The sequence below is a fragment of the Pyxicephalus adspersus genome, chromosome 2 (genome assembly GCF_032062135.1).
Source record: "Pyxicephalus adspersus chromosome 2, UCB_Pads_2.0, whole genome shotgun sequence".
Lineage (NCBI taxonomy): Eukaryota > Metazoa > Chordata > Amphibia > Anura > Pyxicephalidae > Pyxicephalus > Pyxicephalus adspersus.
In genome coordinates, this window is record NC_092859.1 from 125,491,468 (window position 1) to 125,506,367 (window position 14,900).

General features: G+C 38.6%; 1 protein-coding gene across 7 annotated transcripts in view; it reads right to left on the reverse strand.

Moving 5' to 3' along the window:
- Positions 1-14,900, reverse strand: part of RNF111 (ring finger protein 111) — a 35,232-nt gene that overhangs the window by 19,821 nt on the left and 511 nt on the right. For 6 of the 7 annotated variants that reach the window (XM_072402314.1, XM_072402311.1, XM_072402310.1 and 3 more), the window contains exon 2: positions 2,078-2,946. In XM_072402314.1, coding sequence (XP_072258415.1) covers positions 2,078-2,946 — 869 coding nt within the window. Of the gene's footprint in view, positions 1-2,077; positions 2,947-13,278; positions 13,775-14,900 lie in introns of those variants that run through there. The other variant, XM_072402313.1, reaches the window with a different exon arrangement.

Sequence of the window (14,900 nt, forward strand, 5' to 3'; positions counted from 1 at the left end):
TTGGCACCTGCTATACACTAAAGGAAATTAAAGCATTTTTTCATATTGTGCTTGGTTTGAAGTGCCAAGGGTTGTGATATGTTTACATCTGAAGTCAGCATTTTCAAAATAAAACAACCAGTAAAACTTGATTAATATCAACAAATCTAAAAAATTACTGAAGCCTGACATTTTCTGCTGGTTAATCGTGCTTTTCTGCCATTCTTCAGAAACCATCTGCTCCATTTATTGCCACCCATGGCAACAAACTACTTATTGTTAGGCAGGGGGATTTATTTAAAGCTAGCACCAGCTGTACCAGGCTACTCTGCCAACAAGCCTCTGGTAACAGGGCTCAGTGATCAAGGCTCTGGAATTGAATAGAAAACTGGAAGAATTTCTTTGCTGTACAAGTAAACTAAAGCCTAGATATAGTTTGCATTTCTGCATAAAGCCATGTGAAAAACTGTGTACACATCGTTTTGTTGTATTCAATCTCATAACCTAAGGAAATAAAAATGCATATTGGTCAAGTGGAACAAATAAGCACACCTATACATTAATAAACAATTTAAAACTATGAAATTACAATCCGGTGTGGCAATAATAAGAAACTTCTAAGGAGTATGATGGACTCCATCTTATTTAATTCAGGTATGAAGTGCCTGGTACTCTTTTTTTTTTTTTAACCGATGTGAGTGGTGTGATGACATCAAAGGAGGAAACCCACACAAGCATGGGGGAAACTCCATGCAGATAGTGTCCTGGCCGAGATTCAAACGTGGGACCCAGCGCTGCAAAGGCCAGAGTGCTAACCTCTGAGCCACAGAGCCGCTACCATATTAGATCTACAGATTTGTAACTAAAGTAATTTGTCACCATTACCTGTTAATGTTTGTGGAGTGAAATGCTGTAAATGGACATATAACAAACTCTAATATAAATCCCTTTGGCAAAGAACAATATTGTGGAAAAGACTGGCCAAAGTCCCCTTTTAGCCGGGCACAACACCTGGCACCTTTCAGTAACCACCCCGATGTTTTTGAGTGGTTACAGAAGAGTTGGGTAACAATACAGGGGCTGCCACCCACCTACAATTTCTTCCCACCTGGCTTAAAAAAAATTCCCAGTTTAACACTGATATACAGCTAGTCCCTGAGTTAAGGACATCAGACATATGGACGACTCCTAGATACAAACAGGGCTTCCTTGCTTGCTTGCATGCAGGACAGAGGCTTGATGGGGGAGGGGGCAGCCTGCATGACTTGCAGAAGTGTTTTGCTAAACACAGCTGAGTGGTGGGTGATATTAAGAGCTGAGCTGATCTGTAGCATCTTCTAACTCTTTACCTTCCTGGGCTGTTCATTTCTGTCCAGATTTATATGTATAAAAGCGGTACATTGTCTTTCATGAAAATTTATTTTACATTGAAGACCTATAATTCTTAGGCATACCTCCCCTAAATATGCCGGGGGATAGATTGGAGGAAGAGGACTCGACCGGAATATGGGATCCGACAGGCAGGACACTGGAGGAAGCCAACTGGACCAGGTAAGTCAATATTTTTTATGTTTTAGCTATCCCGAGTGTGGCTTGGGGGGTACTGCTTTAAGCAGGTTTTTTTTTTACCCTGGGCCACACTCAGGGTTACTATCAGGTAGGTTAATGACCAAGACAAACTCTGCAGTTGTTTCTTTTTGCATGTCAAAGCACAGCTTCCTCCAGAAATTAAAGAACTTTTTTTTTTTTTGCTTTGTTTTTGATTAACTCACAGTGAGGATTTTATACAGTAACTGACACATTGCTGCCTAATAATATGTTGAGACAAGCATCCGTCCTAATTGCATTCATTAAAATAATGTACCTGTTCCGACTTAGATACAAATTCAACTTAAGTACAAACCTACAGTCCATATCTCATATGTAACCCGGGGACTACCTGTATATATATATATTCCTTTGCAAACCATACATTGCTGTGGTGACACTTACTAATGGAATTACAAATCACCACATCTTAGCACCCTTTTAAAGCTGGAGAAAAAAAAAAACATCAAGTAAATGTAAACACAAAACACACGCTTAGAATCTATTTTACCTGAGGGAAGAGTTGTACCATTTTGGTGATTTTCCTCTGGAGTCAAAAAGATATCCTCTTCTCCTTCAGTGGAAGAACTAGTGCTAGAGGCCGAATCGCTGCTAAGGTCATTCTCACTGGAACTACTGGAACTAGGAAGCAGCGCATACTTCTTCCTGGCCAGAACCTCTCTCTTTTTCCTCTGCAATAATAGCCTCTCTTTCTGCTTTTGTGTCCTCTGTGTGGAACCCTTTTTGGGAAAAGTCTTTCGGTGCACAGACCTCCGTAAGGAGCTCACCTGATAGCAAGGCCGCTTCATTAGCATACTAGGCACAGGCTCTGACTGGGGACGAGGCCATTTTTGAGCCCTTGAATTGGGAGTCCTATTTGTAGTATTTACACCTGACGGAGAGAAATGTCTAGGACTGTCCTTGTCCTCGTCAGAGGTCATAGTATCAGAGTCACCAAAATGTGAACTAGATGAAGGTGAAGATACACAATCACTAAAGGAAGAGTCGTTGTCTTCATCACTTTGAGGGCCCAATCGAAGTTCTAGAAGTCTCTGATTTTTCTTAGCCTCGCAGCTCTGTGCATAGGAAGGCCCAGCCTGCTGGCTTTTCCTCTTTTTTCGCACAAGTCCTTTCTCTTGTTCTGTGCTGCTGTTTAAGCTCCTCGGCTGCTTATTTGAGTCACTGCACAAATGAGAGAACTCACTGCCCACCTTACTGGAAATCATGTCCACGTCTGATGGAAAGGTCTTTGCTGCCCCAATAGGCTCAGGGTTCAGCAATACCCCTTTTAGGCTTTCCTGTTTCTTTGGTGCATCTGAAGAAACCTCACTCTTCATATCCGCGTAAAGAATGTAACGCAATAGTAATGTCCACAATAAACTAAAAAAAAAAAAAGAAAAAAAAAAAAGTTTAAAACATGAAAACTAAAATAAATTTTCTTAAACTAATAAACATTACACGTAAAGCCCAGTTTAAACAATGTGTCATATGGCCACCTGCAGACTTTTTACCAAACCCAACTATAACCTATGAGATCCAAATGTTTGTTTTACATTTCATTTTAGATTGAGAAGCAAAAAGCAAAAAAAGCACAAACATCTTAAGTGTCCAGTTTGGTGAGATTACAGGAGCTTGATCAAAAAACCTTATTCATGAATGTCCTGTTTTTTATTAGATTTTTGTTAGATTCAATGTTTTTATTAGATCTAACACCTAATCCACTGAAGATATTTCCTAATGTATGGTAACTTCATAGGAGGGGCTATTATGGTGTTAGTGACAGACTACATCATTTATGTATTTTAATTTGTGCATAGCTTAGTGCACTGCTCGCCAAACTTTTCAGACCTACAGACTACTAAATGCACGGACTCTGGACCACGCATACGTGGGGGAGCCTTGTGTCATTCTCAATAAATGAAACATGTAGGCTGTTGGGGGTATGCGGGTAAAGTTTTTAGGAAGCTATGTACAGCAACTCTCCACCTGCCTGCATTGCAAAGAAAAGTATGAACAATTATGATCTCAAGGTTATAATAATGTATGTAACGAAAACAGATCATTAGCATGTTGATTAAAATGAAAACGAAGAAGCGAGAAAGGTAAAATAGAAGTAGAATAAATGTAATAATCAGTACACAAACATTTGAGGATCTCAGAAGTGATATGATGTGTTACTTTTCTATATATATGCAAGAAAACAGAAACTCACAATAAACTGGAAATGATGCTTTGAAATACACAGATAAATTAATCTATGTATACATGTATCCAATAAAATCAAAAGAAGGATCATTTGGCAAGTTATGCCCAAACAAAGATCTGTTTCATTATGCTATAATGTCATCTCTGGCAACAGATGGCACGCACAGATGAGTAATGATACCACACAATCTTCCCTGAAAGCTCTGCCCTCCAAACAGAAAATATTCCCAAGCAGAAATTCTCTCTAATTGCATTCATCAAGCAGCAATGCTGCGCAGAATATCACATCTCCATTTTTCTTTCCAACAGAGAATTTAGTAATGAAATTAGATTTCCTACTCTGCTTATATTTTTCATTTATGAGAAGAGAATTTGCTAATTTCACCAGATAATTTCTATACTTTATGTTGTCACATGACTCAAGGAACGAGTCCTTTTGTTGCTGCACAGACTTCATATTGCGGAGCCATTACAACGCTCTTTTATAGCACTTCTGTACAGAAATCACAAGGTTTTATGCCACTTATTAAGGAAACGGATTTCAAAACTCATTTGGTTGTTTGGACATTGAATTTAATGACATCTTTCACATGTCATACAACTAAAACCATTGCATTTTACATGGAGGTTGGTTGGCTATATTTAGTGCTTGCACCTCCATTGTAAGGACCCAGCACAGGCTTGCAATTCCACTGTAAAGATTTATAAAATGTAAAAGCCCTTTTATAATACTGTACATTTTATAACTGTTTATATCACTGTACATTGTTTTTACTATGAAGATCCAGCGAGTGTGAATGGATTCTAGCAAGTCCTCCTGTCACTTCCAGTAATGTCAGAATTAGGCATTTAACCCCAATTAACTTAACCACGTATTACTCAAATACATTAAGAGACTAACCACCAGATTATTCATTACAACAATAATCCTCTAAGGCTATATGTGCATTCATCATGTTTTGTGTATGTATGTTATTGATCTGTACAAGACTTCCTTGTGGAAACATCCACCCAACACTGGGTCTGATTTATTAAAGTTCTGTAATGCTGGAGGGGATACATTTTCATCAGTGAAGCTGGGTGATCCAGCAAACCTGGAATTGATTTCCTAAAAGTCATTTGCTATTTGTTAGCAAATGTTTTCAATCTTGGACCAGATCCATTCCAGGTTTGTTGAATCACCCAGGTTCACTGGAAGTGTATCTTCATCAATCTTGGAGAGCGTTATAAAATCAGGTACATTGTTGGGGACCACCATCTTGGATTTTACGTCAGATAGGCCAGAACAACAAAACTATGATGTTTCACTTTTCTCTGCCCCCAGGCCGTTACTTGAATAGTTGTGTAAGAAGGTAAAGGTAGGGATAAAGGAGCTGCCAAAACAGACAGCAGTTAGACATTCCTTTGACGTGAAAGGAGGGAGGGGAATGTGCTAGGGACTTGACAAGGCAAATGCTCAAACAACTAACAGTTACATGAAACAAAAATATACATATGTAGCAATAGCAGCTGCCGGATTGGGATAGTCAGGACATAAGGCCTATCCTTCATCTCTTCCCCATAGATAATCAAGCTTTTCAAACCACAAGGTATGAAAATTTTCTTTGCAGATTACAGAAAGGACACAAATAGTTATTGAAAACAAAGTGAAGTTATGGATTTATTAAGAAAATTAATTCCATTAGTTTTTCTTGGCACAATCTTACTGTAATCTCCTGTACAGCAGTACTACTGGGAGAGAGAAGAGAAAGCGGTAGTCAGAATGTGATGTACAAGTGATCCTGTTCCTTCATGGTCAGATCAGCAGGCCGGTGGGGTGCGAGGGACCAAACTCCCTAACTTAGTAAGCACGGGATGAAGTTTTTGGGCGATAGCTGCACCCATGAGAAGTACAAAATGATTTTTCTTTAGACATGAACAGCTCCCTCATAACAAAATATGGGGCCTGATTTACTAAAGCTCTCCAAGGCTGGAGAGGATACATTTTAATCAGTGAAGCTGGGTGAATCAGCAAACTTGGAATGGATCTGGTCCAGGATTCAAAACATTTGCTAGCAAAAAACTAGCAAAACTTTTAAAACAAAATCCATTCCAGGTTTGCTGGATCCTATTAAAGTGTATCCTCTCCAACCTTATTATCGTCTCCAAAGTATTTTAAAAAACGTTTTTGCTTTGGATAGAGAATAGACTAGACAATGCCCCTTTAAGGGAAATCTTGGAGGGTATAGATGGCAAAAAAACATCATTTCCTCTTTGAGACACAGGAGCTACACCCTATACCAGCTGTCAAAAAGCAAAAGTGTTTCATTAAACATAAAACAATTTAAAGTTCCTATCCCCAGTACAGCGACTCTCCCGAGTAGGTAAGCAGGCACTGGTTGCAAATTTCCCCCACTTTATACATAACCGGGATATACTTTATAAGTAAAACTGTGGCTTAGATAAAATAACCAATCACTTTCTGTTGGTAAATTATAAACTAGAAATAAAACATCTGCATGGTGATCACATTTTGTGCAGCACAGCACATGGTTACTTAGCTCTAGAAAGTATAATGTTTATTCACAACAATGCTTAAAAAACGTTGAGATGTCTTCAATGACCAAGCGAGACGATAAGGTCATTTAAATCATAGGCCTAAAGTACAAGACTGAAAATACAGTGGATATAAAACCCTAAGCAAAACTACTTTAAAAAAAAAAAAAAACTTAGGATGACTGGAGACCGAAAACCAGAAAAACGGGTGAAGATGTTGCCACTGTTGATTGTAAACTCTTCTGAGCAGGGTCCTCTCCTCCTGTGTCACTGTCTGTATCTGTCTGTCATTTGCAACCCCTATTTAATGTACTGCGCTGCGTAATATGTTGGTGCTATATAAATCATGCTGAATAATGAAAATATTATATTTATTATGTGAAATGTATTTTATGTAAAGTTAACTGTGCCAGTGCTAGACATACGATAACAAATTATAGTAAAATTTAACTACAAGAGATCCTATGCTTAATTAGGCATATTTGAAACATCCAAAAATGTAATAAACTTTAACATAGCAGTGCCAATATGCAGTGGCTGCAAGTTTTCCTTTGCAAGGCTTTTTTCCATTTCCTCACTATGATCCTACCAGTAACACTTCCTGTTGTAGGGTGACAACATTTACTCACTGTATTAGATCTATCAATATCAGTGTTGTCAGCCTAGGCGAATTTGTACTAGAAACTCCTCCGCCTCTCTATTATAAAGGACATTTGTGGTTCACATAAGACTCTTGTAAGAGAAATCAGCCTAGGTCACAGAAACTGACACTACGTGTCTATTCAGGTCAATATCTGCTAGTTTAAATAACTGTAGTATTATTTTTACATCCTAGGTATACAGATGTGATTTGGGATGGGATAACCAAATTACAGCTTTATTGGCCGACACAAAATTGCATTATGGAGATGCTGAGCAGTCAGTTTAAATCTTAACTTTGTATAAAAGTATGTAACGTAAGAGATAGCTGAGTGATAGAAAAATCTTAAGGAAGTATTAGAAAGTTACAGCAGAGTTGTATAGTTGCTGGTTTATCTGTTTAGCCAGTCTGTCCAATACAGGTGCCTAAGAGATCACAAAAAAAAACGCCAGGTACAGATTACAGCAGGAGAACTGTGAATGTTGCCCAAACTATTTTTGTTTAATGTGGTTTCAAACATTTTACAGCTCTCACGTATTACACACACATTTATTATAGTAAATATAAAATTCCCCTGCTCTAATAATTGTTAAATGACATACTAGTCATCAGGAAGACACATGTACATAGCTGCTTGGCCTACTCACCTCCATAGCTACATACACTTAACTAATGACTGTCCCTGAAAATAAACCCTCAGTTAGCACTGAATGAGCACTGACAAGGAATAATGTAACCTCTTGTAGAGATCTGCAGAGCGCGCACACCAACAGGAGATGGGATCGCTTGAAGAAAGATCATATGCCTAATGGACATACATGTGGAGAAAGGACCACATAATATTGCCAGAATAAATCTGTCAGGATGGATCCTTCAATGAACTCAAGAATAAGCATGGATCATCATCATCACGTGACATTGTTAAAAGCTTTTTTTTTTTTTTAATAAGCCATTATCTAACGACACATCAGTAATCATTTTTAATGACAATTAGACAAGCATTACTTACCTCTACCTATATACTATATTTTCCAGTGGTTGGCTAGAAATTGTTTGGCTACATTAACCTATTAATTAGAGTGTATACACGTCAGATAATTGTCGCCCGATTATGGTTTCACGGCTGGTATCAAAGGAGAATCTGACGTGTGAACAGCAGCGATCCATCGTCGTTCATGGATCCATCCTGACGAATGACGGCAATGCAAGTGAAAGGGAACGCAGCGGAGTGCCGCTCATTTGTTCTACCCTCTCCATAAAGCAGAATGATGCTGTATGTACTGTGCTTGTTCATGCATCTTTCAGGTGGCAGCCAGTAATTCTAAAGCACAGCCAGAGGAATACCCAGCTTTGCACATGGCTGGACTCTATGCATACGGTTTGCTTACAATACTGGCTGAGTAGAACAAGAAAGAAGATGTTGCCCAATTTGGGGCCGTACATCTGTCTGTGCCCAATGTCCAATTATTAATTTGTATGCTTATTAGGGGTTCAGATTTAACCGACTATGCTGCATAAAGGCCTAAAACAGCAGCAGCCTTGAAGCACTCTAGGAAATCTCAAAATTTTGCAATTCCTGTGTTATGCCCTGCAAGTTTCAGCACATCAGCTCTCAGACAGCATTGCTTGTCAGGGCCCAACATAACCCCCCCAGACTGCATTTTACAACCATATCACATGACCACTAGAAAAACTTCCTCAAGCACCATCATGTATATGAAAACCGTCGCACTGTTAGCATAGCTACATTCAGCAGGGTTTGGACCCAAATGGAACATTTGTATAAAAGTAATCTGGATGAGCTGATGGGGCTGACCGAGTGCTAGAAGATCATATCCACCCAGGGCTACAATGTCACCTCTCTCCCCTGATAAACAGACATGAGAACACAACTGGGAGCCTTTTAGCCTTAAGGAGAAAATTCGGTTACACAACACAGAAGAAACCTTATGCATGAGCACTAGAGTACAGCCAAAAAATATAATAAAAAGAGCTTATGCTAAAGGTAAGCCAGCAGCTTCCAGATCATATTCTCCTATTACTGACTAAAATTCAGCTTTAAAAGGCTGTTCTGCATTTGATGACAAGAAATATTATGTTTTGACAAGAAACCAGAACATAACAAAAACATATGGAAGTGTAATATTAAGCAAAAAAATGTTTTACATACAGCCAAAGCGATCAACTAAAGAAATGCTAAAATATTTGACTTCTTTCAGTATGTAAATGTGCAGAATATGCAATTTCATTTGTAAACTGTGAACTTAGAGGGACTATAAAAGCAGATTAAATATTTATTGTGATACAGTTGCTGCATTGTATGTACTGTATATATTTACATACAAACATGTTTTGAACTGAACACTTATTGATAAGTTAATTTACTTGGCCCTATTCTCCCTGACTTGCATATCTAAAACCACAATGACAAGGTGATGAATTTCATTTACATAAAAAAAGCACTGTTTAAACATTTTTACATAACTAAAGTAGTAATGTTAACACAATTTACACACAGTAAAGGGGAAATGGAAAAAAGGTTCTCTGTACCAGGGGTTATATATAAACAATGGCTTAAATAAAAAAACAAAAAAAAAATAAAAAAAAGAGTAGAACCTTTACAAAAGTAAACCTAAAATGCCATACACTGGTCAAAGGGTAGCGTGAGTAATATAAATGATTGGTATTTCCCTGAAATTAATTGTGTGCCTGGATCTTGAACCCATCGGCTACCAGAGATATTGTGCTAACAAAAGTGCTCCCCACCGGCCAATGGGAGCACTCCAACATCATCCGACACAGAGAGCCTACAGTGTAGCCGTGTTGCTACTGTATACTGCGAGGAGCTCTCCCATAGGATGGTTGTTAGGGAGCACAAATGGCTGCATATTGGTTGAAGGAATAACAGGAATCAACGTTCAATCCATATATGAAATCTTGAGCAAGAATTGCCCATTTTTGCAATAGATTAATGTTAAGCCACGTACAGGCGTCTGTCGGACATTACAGAATAATCCGTAGATATCACTTTCAGTGATAGATGAATGAACAACCGCTGTACAAGCAGAATCAATATGTTCTATGGAGGGGGGAGATGAGCAAACTTAGTAGATTGTAAAAGCATTAAAACAAAAAAAAACAAAAAAAGGGAAAAAAAAACACTTTTACAGGAAGATAAATATAAAATTAACCACGGGATCCATTTAGGTAAACAAGCCCAAGTTATGTTATAATACCTTGCAATACAACAAAAGAAGCCCTCAAACTTGAAGGCACCACAGTGATTCACCTTTTACTCACAGATTTACTGAATCCAAGCTTAGATCTGACCCTTAAACCCACATTTCATAATTCAGGTGAGTAAATTTGATAGACTTTAGTCATTGAACCTTATAGCGTTATTATTCTTCAAAACCAGCTATGTTGATTGAGCTTTCCATTGTTTGGAATGCCTTCATGTTACAGCTATGACATATTCTCTATTCCAAGATGAAAGCCACTGCCTCCTTCTCATATTATGAGAGCTATTCTGATGACTTGCTAAGAGCTATAAAATCTATCATTATAACAAACCGTTACTCAGCCTGGCTTATAACTTTCCACTCACGCACATATTCTCAAGATAATCATCATAAACAGAGAATTAGAATTGCAAAATCCTTACACACATCAGCAAATAACCTGCAACTTATCCATTTGATTTTCTTTACAGCTTTACTTTCCCAAATAAAAGAGCCAAGTATCTAAATATAGAAACGCCCATTCTCAGCCGATAGATGGAAATTCTCCTGGAAATGGAAAGCAGGCCTAAGGGGAAACGGCTACATATAAAATAGTAATACATATATGTTTACCATTTAACTTGCCATGAGACTTGTTATTTTAATCAGCCATTGCAATTCAAATATTTCTGCTATAATGTATAGAAGTGTTTGTGTGGCCAATCAGCTTCCAGTTTTCCCCCCTCTACCTTCAGCCTGACCATTGGCCAACAAATCAAAATGACCATTTCTGTCCGATAAGCAGAAAGTGATGAAGTAAGCAATGTTTCCAGACCAGGAAACAAAGCAATATTCATTATTTGCAGTCGCGTGTAAATCAAAAATAGCTGCCAAAATTACAAGTTATTAAGCAGACTTTAAATGATCTGCGCACAAAGCTTGGGAATTAATACAAATCTCCTCAAAACAAACAAAATTTTGACCCCTGAGGATTCTCCCTCACCTATTGCTCTGATCACAACTATTAGTGCTTAACTGTTTCAGAGACAATGGTCACCAGGACAATCCACAGGAGGGGCACAGAGAGCAATAAAAAAAACTTTAAAGAAGAGGGTCTAACCCTAACTTACTAAAAAAACAGCAAGAAAAAGATTGCCAAAGTCAAATGCAAAGTGAAGCAGAGGAGGTTGTCTCAATAACATGTGCAAATATGTAGCTTAAGCTACTGAGCTCTGTACACAAGTCTTTGATAAGGTAATAAAAGTAAAACTAAAAATCATTTATAAAATAACAAATAATAGATCCAAGTGATGGCTGCAAACGATAAACAAAATATGTTAATATGTAACTCCTACCACTTAAAAAAAAAACTAAACAGGGTCTGTACTGTATAGACAGAATATATAAGGGTCTGTATATAAAACTGTAAACCTGACTTCCACTAAAACTTTCCCTGGAGGAAAATCTTCCACATCCATGTGTTTCAAGTTCTCCTCCAGGAAATGTTTCAGCGAATGCCTCTCTAGATTTATTTTCACCGGTTGTATTGTTTCTCTGGTTATAAAAAAATCTAATGACTTCTCGATATTCAATGGAGCCAGCAGTTGCCTCTTTGGCTAGCCCATCATGCTCCAGGAATCATATGATATAAATTTAAACACATATAATGTACAATTTTATTTAAACTTTTGCTCTTGGTTGCTTTGTGTCTTCACACTACATACAGCAATAGTTCATTGAGAGTTACATTATTCCATGAATTTGCAGCCGGCAAATGAAATTATGGCGCTGTATTAGTTTGATTAGTGAACTGTTGCAATTTTTAGGAAAGACTTCCTTGGAAATAAGCAATTGTATTATACTGCACAAAATGAGTAATGAAAAAAGCCTTTCAATTCAATTAACATTTATACTCAAAAAAGAAACAAGTACTGCCAGCACATGCCATTTCTTGCTCATTTACTAAGTCCTTGTTGCCTGGATGTTCTCCTAACACTTCCAGTAAAGCAATTACCATTTTCAGAAAGCAGCCAGAAAGAAGTTTCCAATGCCCAATAAATAGAACAATTTTTTTAGAACAGTTACAGTGTTCTCCCCAGCCCTTTTTAGCCAGGCGCACCACCCGGCACTTTTCAGTAACCACGCTGTTTTTGAGTGGTTACTTAAGAATTGGGTCACACTACAGGGACAGCCACCCGCCTACAGCTTCTTCCCACCCAACTTAAAAAAATTCCTGGGGTAAATACTGCATTATATGTAACATATTGAAATAAAACACCCATCCACACAGAAGATAAATAAATCCATATCCAGTGTTCTCCCCAGACTCTTCTAGCCAGGCGCACCACCCGGCACTTTGCAGTAACCACCCAGCTGTTGTTGGGTATTTACAATGCGGGGGCCACCACCCACCTGCAGCATTTTTCCATATTGCTGTGATCTCCCTAGCCCATTTTACCCAGACGCACCACCCCGCTGTTTTGGGGTGGTTACTAATGAGTTGGGTCACAATACAGGGCTACCACCCGCATTCAATTGCTTGCCACCTAGCTTCAAAAAAAAATTCTTTTCTGAGTTGAGAACTGCATATTGCAATCATTTTTCCCCTCATACCGCTTTTATGCATCAAAGAAGCCGACTCATATTCATGGCATAGCCGACTACTGATCCCATCCTGGGTGCAAGACATGCAGATCAGCACGAGGCAGCATTGGATAGAATGAAAACAGGTCAAACATTTTTCAGCTATATTTACATGCCATATGTTGGGCAAACGAAATTATATATATATATATATATATATATATATATATATCTATCAAGGTCCCCTGACCTCTACAAAGAACACAATCCTCCTGGTTATCATTCTGAACCCACAAACCATCATTAGTGTCACTTAAACTGACCCCAAAATCATAAACTGCCCCTTAAAACCTTTGGAGGAACCCCAATAGGAAGCCTTGAGCTATACCAACCAGCAATGGGTTCATCCACCAATACTAAAGGCTTGCAAAACATTTCCATCTACTCTACAAACTTATGGGAATCCCACACTCCCAAAGATATTTACTTATGCAGCAAAGTACACATAGAAATACAAAGCACACCAACCTTGATGTCGATAAATTTCCTAAACAGAATGGATAAAGATGAAGATCTGTTGAACGCTGACCTCCAAACAAATGGCCATGCAGGAGCTGTATTGCCCAGCACAGGATTTGCCCTTCTATAAAGTCCAGTCCTGAGATTTACATATCACACAACAGCCAGGAAATGACACCACACGGAGGTAAAAACAATACAATTACAAACAATACTGTCCCCGCCTCCAGCCTGATGACTGGCCAGTTCACAACAGGTAAAGCCATCCCTCTCACTTTCTCATTGCACCCACCAATCAGAATGTTTGTTGTCAAAAAATTTGAACGCAGCACAGCCAATAGGCTGCAAGTCCCTTCCAGACACAAACCAGGTGTAGAGATAACAAACACTGATTATACAATGCTGGTAATTCTATGGAGAATTGAAGACAAGTGGGGGACAAACCAATGATAAAAACAAACAGAAGCAGCCAGTCAGTGATCCCGGGGTGGGGGTGATTCCTCCCCTATTATTATACAGGATTTATATAGCGACAACATAATACGCAGCGCTGCCCCAAAAAGCTTACAATCTAGGAGGTGGGGGAAGTATGATTAAAGTTCATGAATGATGATTATGAACTTTTATCTAGCATATGTACGTAGTTTTTGGATTGTAAGCTCTTCGGGGCAGGGTCTTCTCCTCCTGTGTCTGACATTTGCAACCCCTATTTTTTGTACAGCACCGCGTAATATGTTGGTGCTATATCAATCCCACTTATTAATAATAGCTTTAGGTCAAAATAAAATTGATGATCTATTGATGAAAGTGCTGCAATATTTTATGTTTATATTTTTTTTTTATAGCGCCGACATATTATGCAGCGCTGTACAATAAATAGGGGTTGCAAATGACAGACAGTGACACAGGGGGAGGAGAGGACGCTGCCCCGAAGAGCTTACAATCTAGGAGGTGGGGAAAGTATGATTAAAGTTCACAAGTGATGATTGTCAACTTTTATCTAGCATATGTACGTAGTTTATGGATTGTAAGCTCTTCAGAGCAGGGCCTTTTCCCCGTGTCTGTATTCATCTGTGATTCGCAGCCCCTATTTTTTGTACAGCGCTGCGTAATATGTTGGTGCTATATCAGCCCTGTTTATTAATATTAATATCTTTAAGTGAAAATAAAATTGATGAAAGTGCTGAAAGTTTGTGTTGTTTCCATTGTTATTATATAGCACCAACATTACACAGCGCTGTACATTATTTAGGGGTTGTAAATGACAGATGGATGTGAAGTTCGGATGCCCCTTGCGCGGGGTAACATTTTAGCATTGTGCTAGTATGTGGTCCAAATACCAAGAGGCGGAGCCAGGCCTGGCACCAGGGTCATGTGATCTGCAGCATGTATATATAAAGCCAGCTGTAACAGTGGTGATTGTAGTGCCAGGGTGTCAGTGAGGCCTCCCACACACACGAGGTTTACATATCAGTGTATGAGGCCTCTATAGTCATCCATCCACCATGTTTACCTCAGGAAATCACTATTTATACAAACAGGACACCAGAAAAGTCCAGATAAAGGAGATACGTAATATAAAAGCGGGGTATGAAAAGTCTAGGGTGTCCCTGGCTCTGCTGGGAGGACAA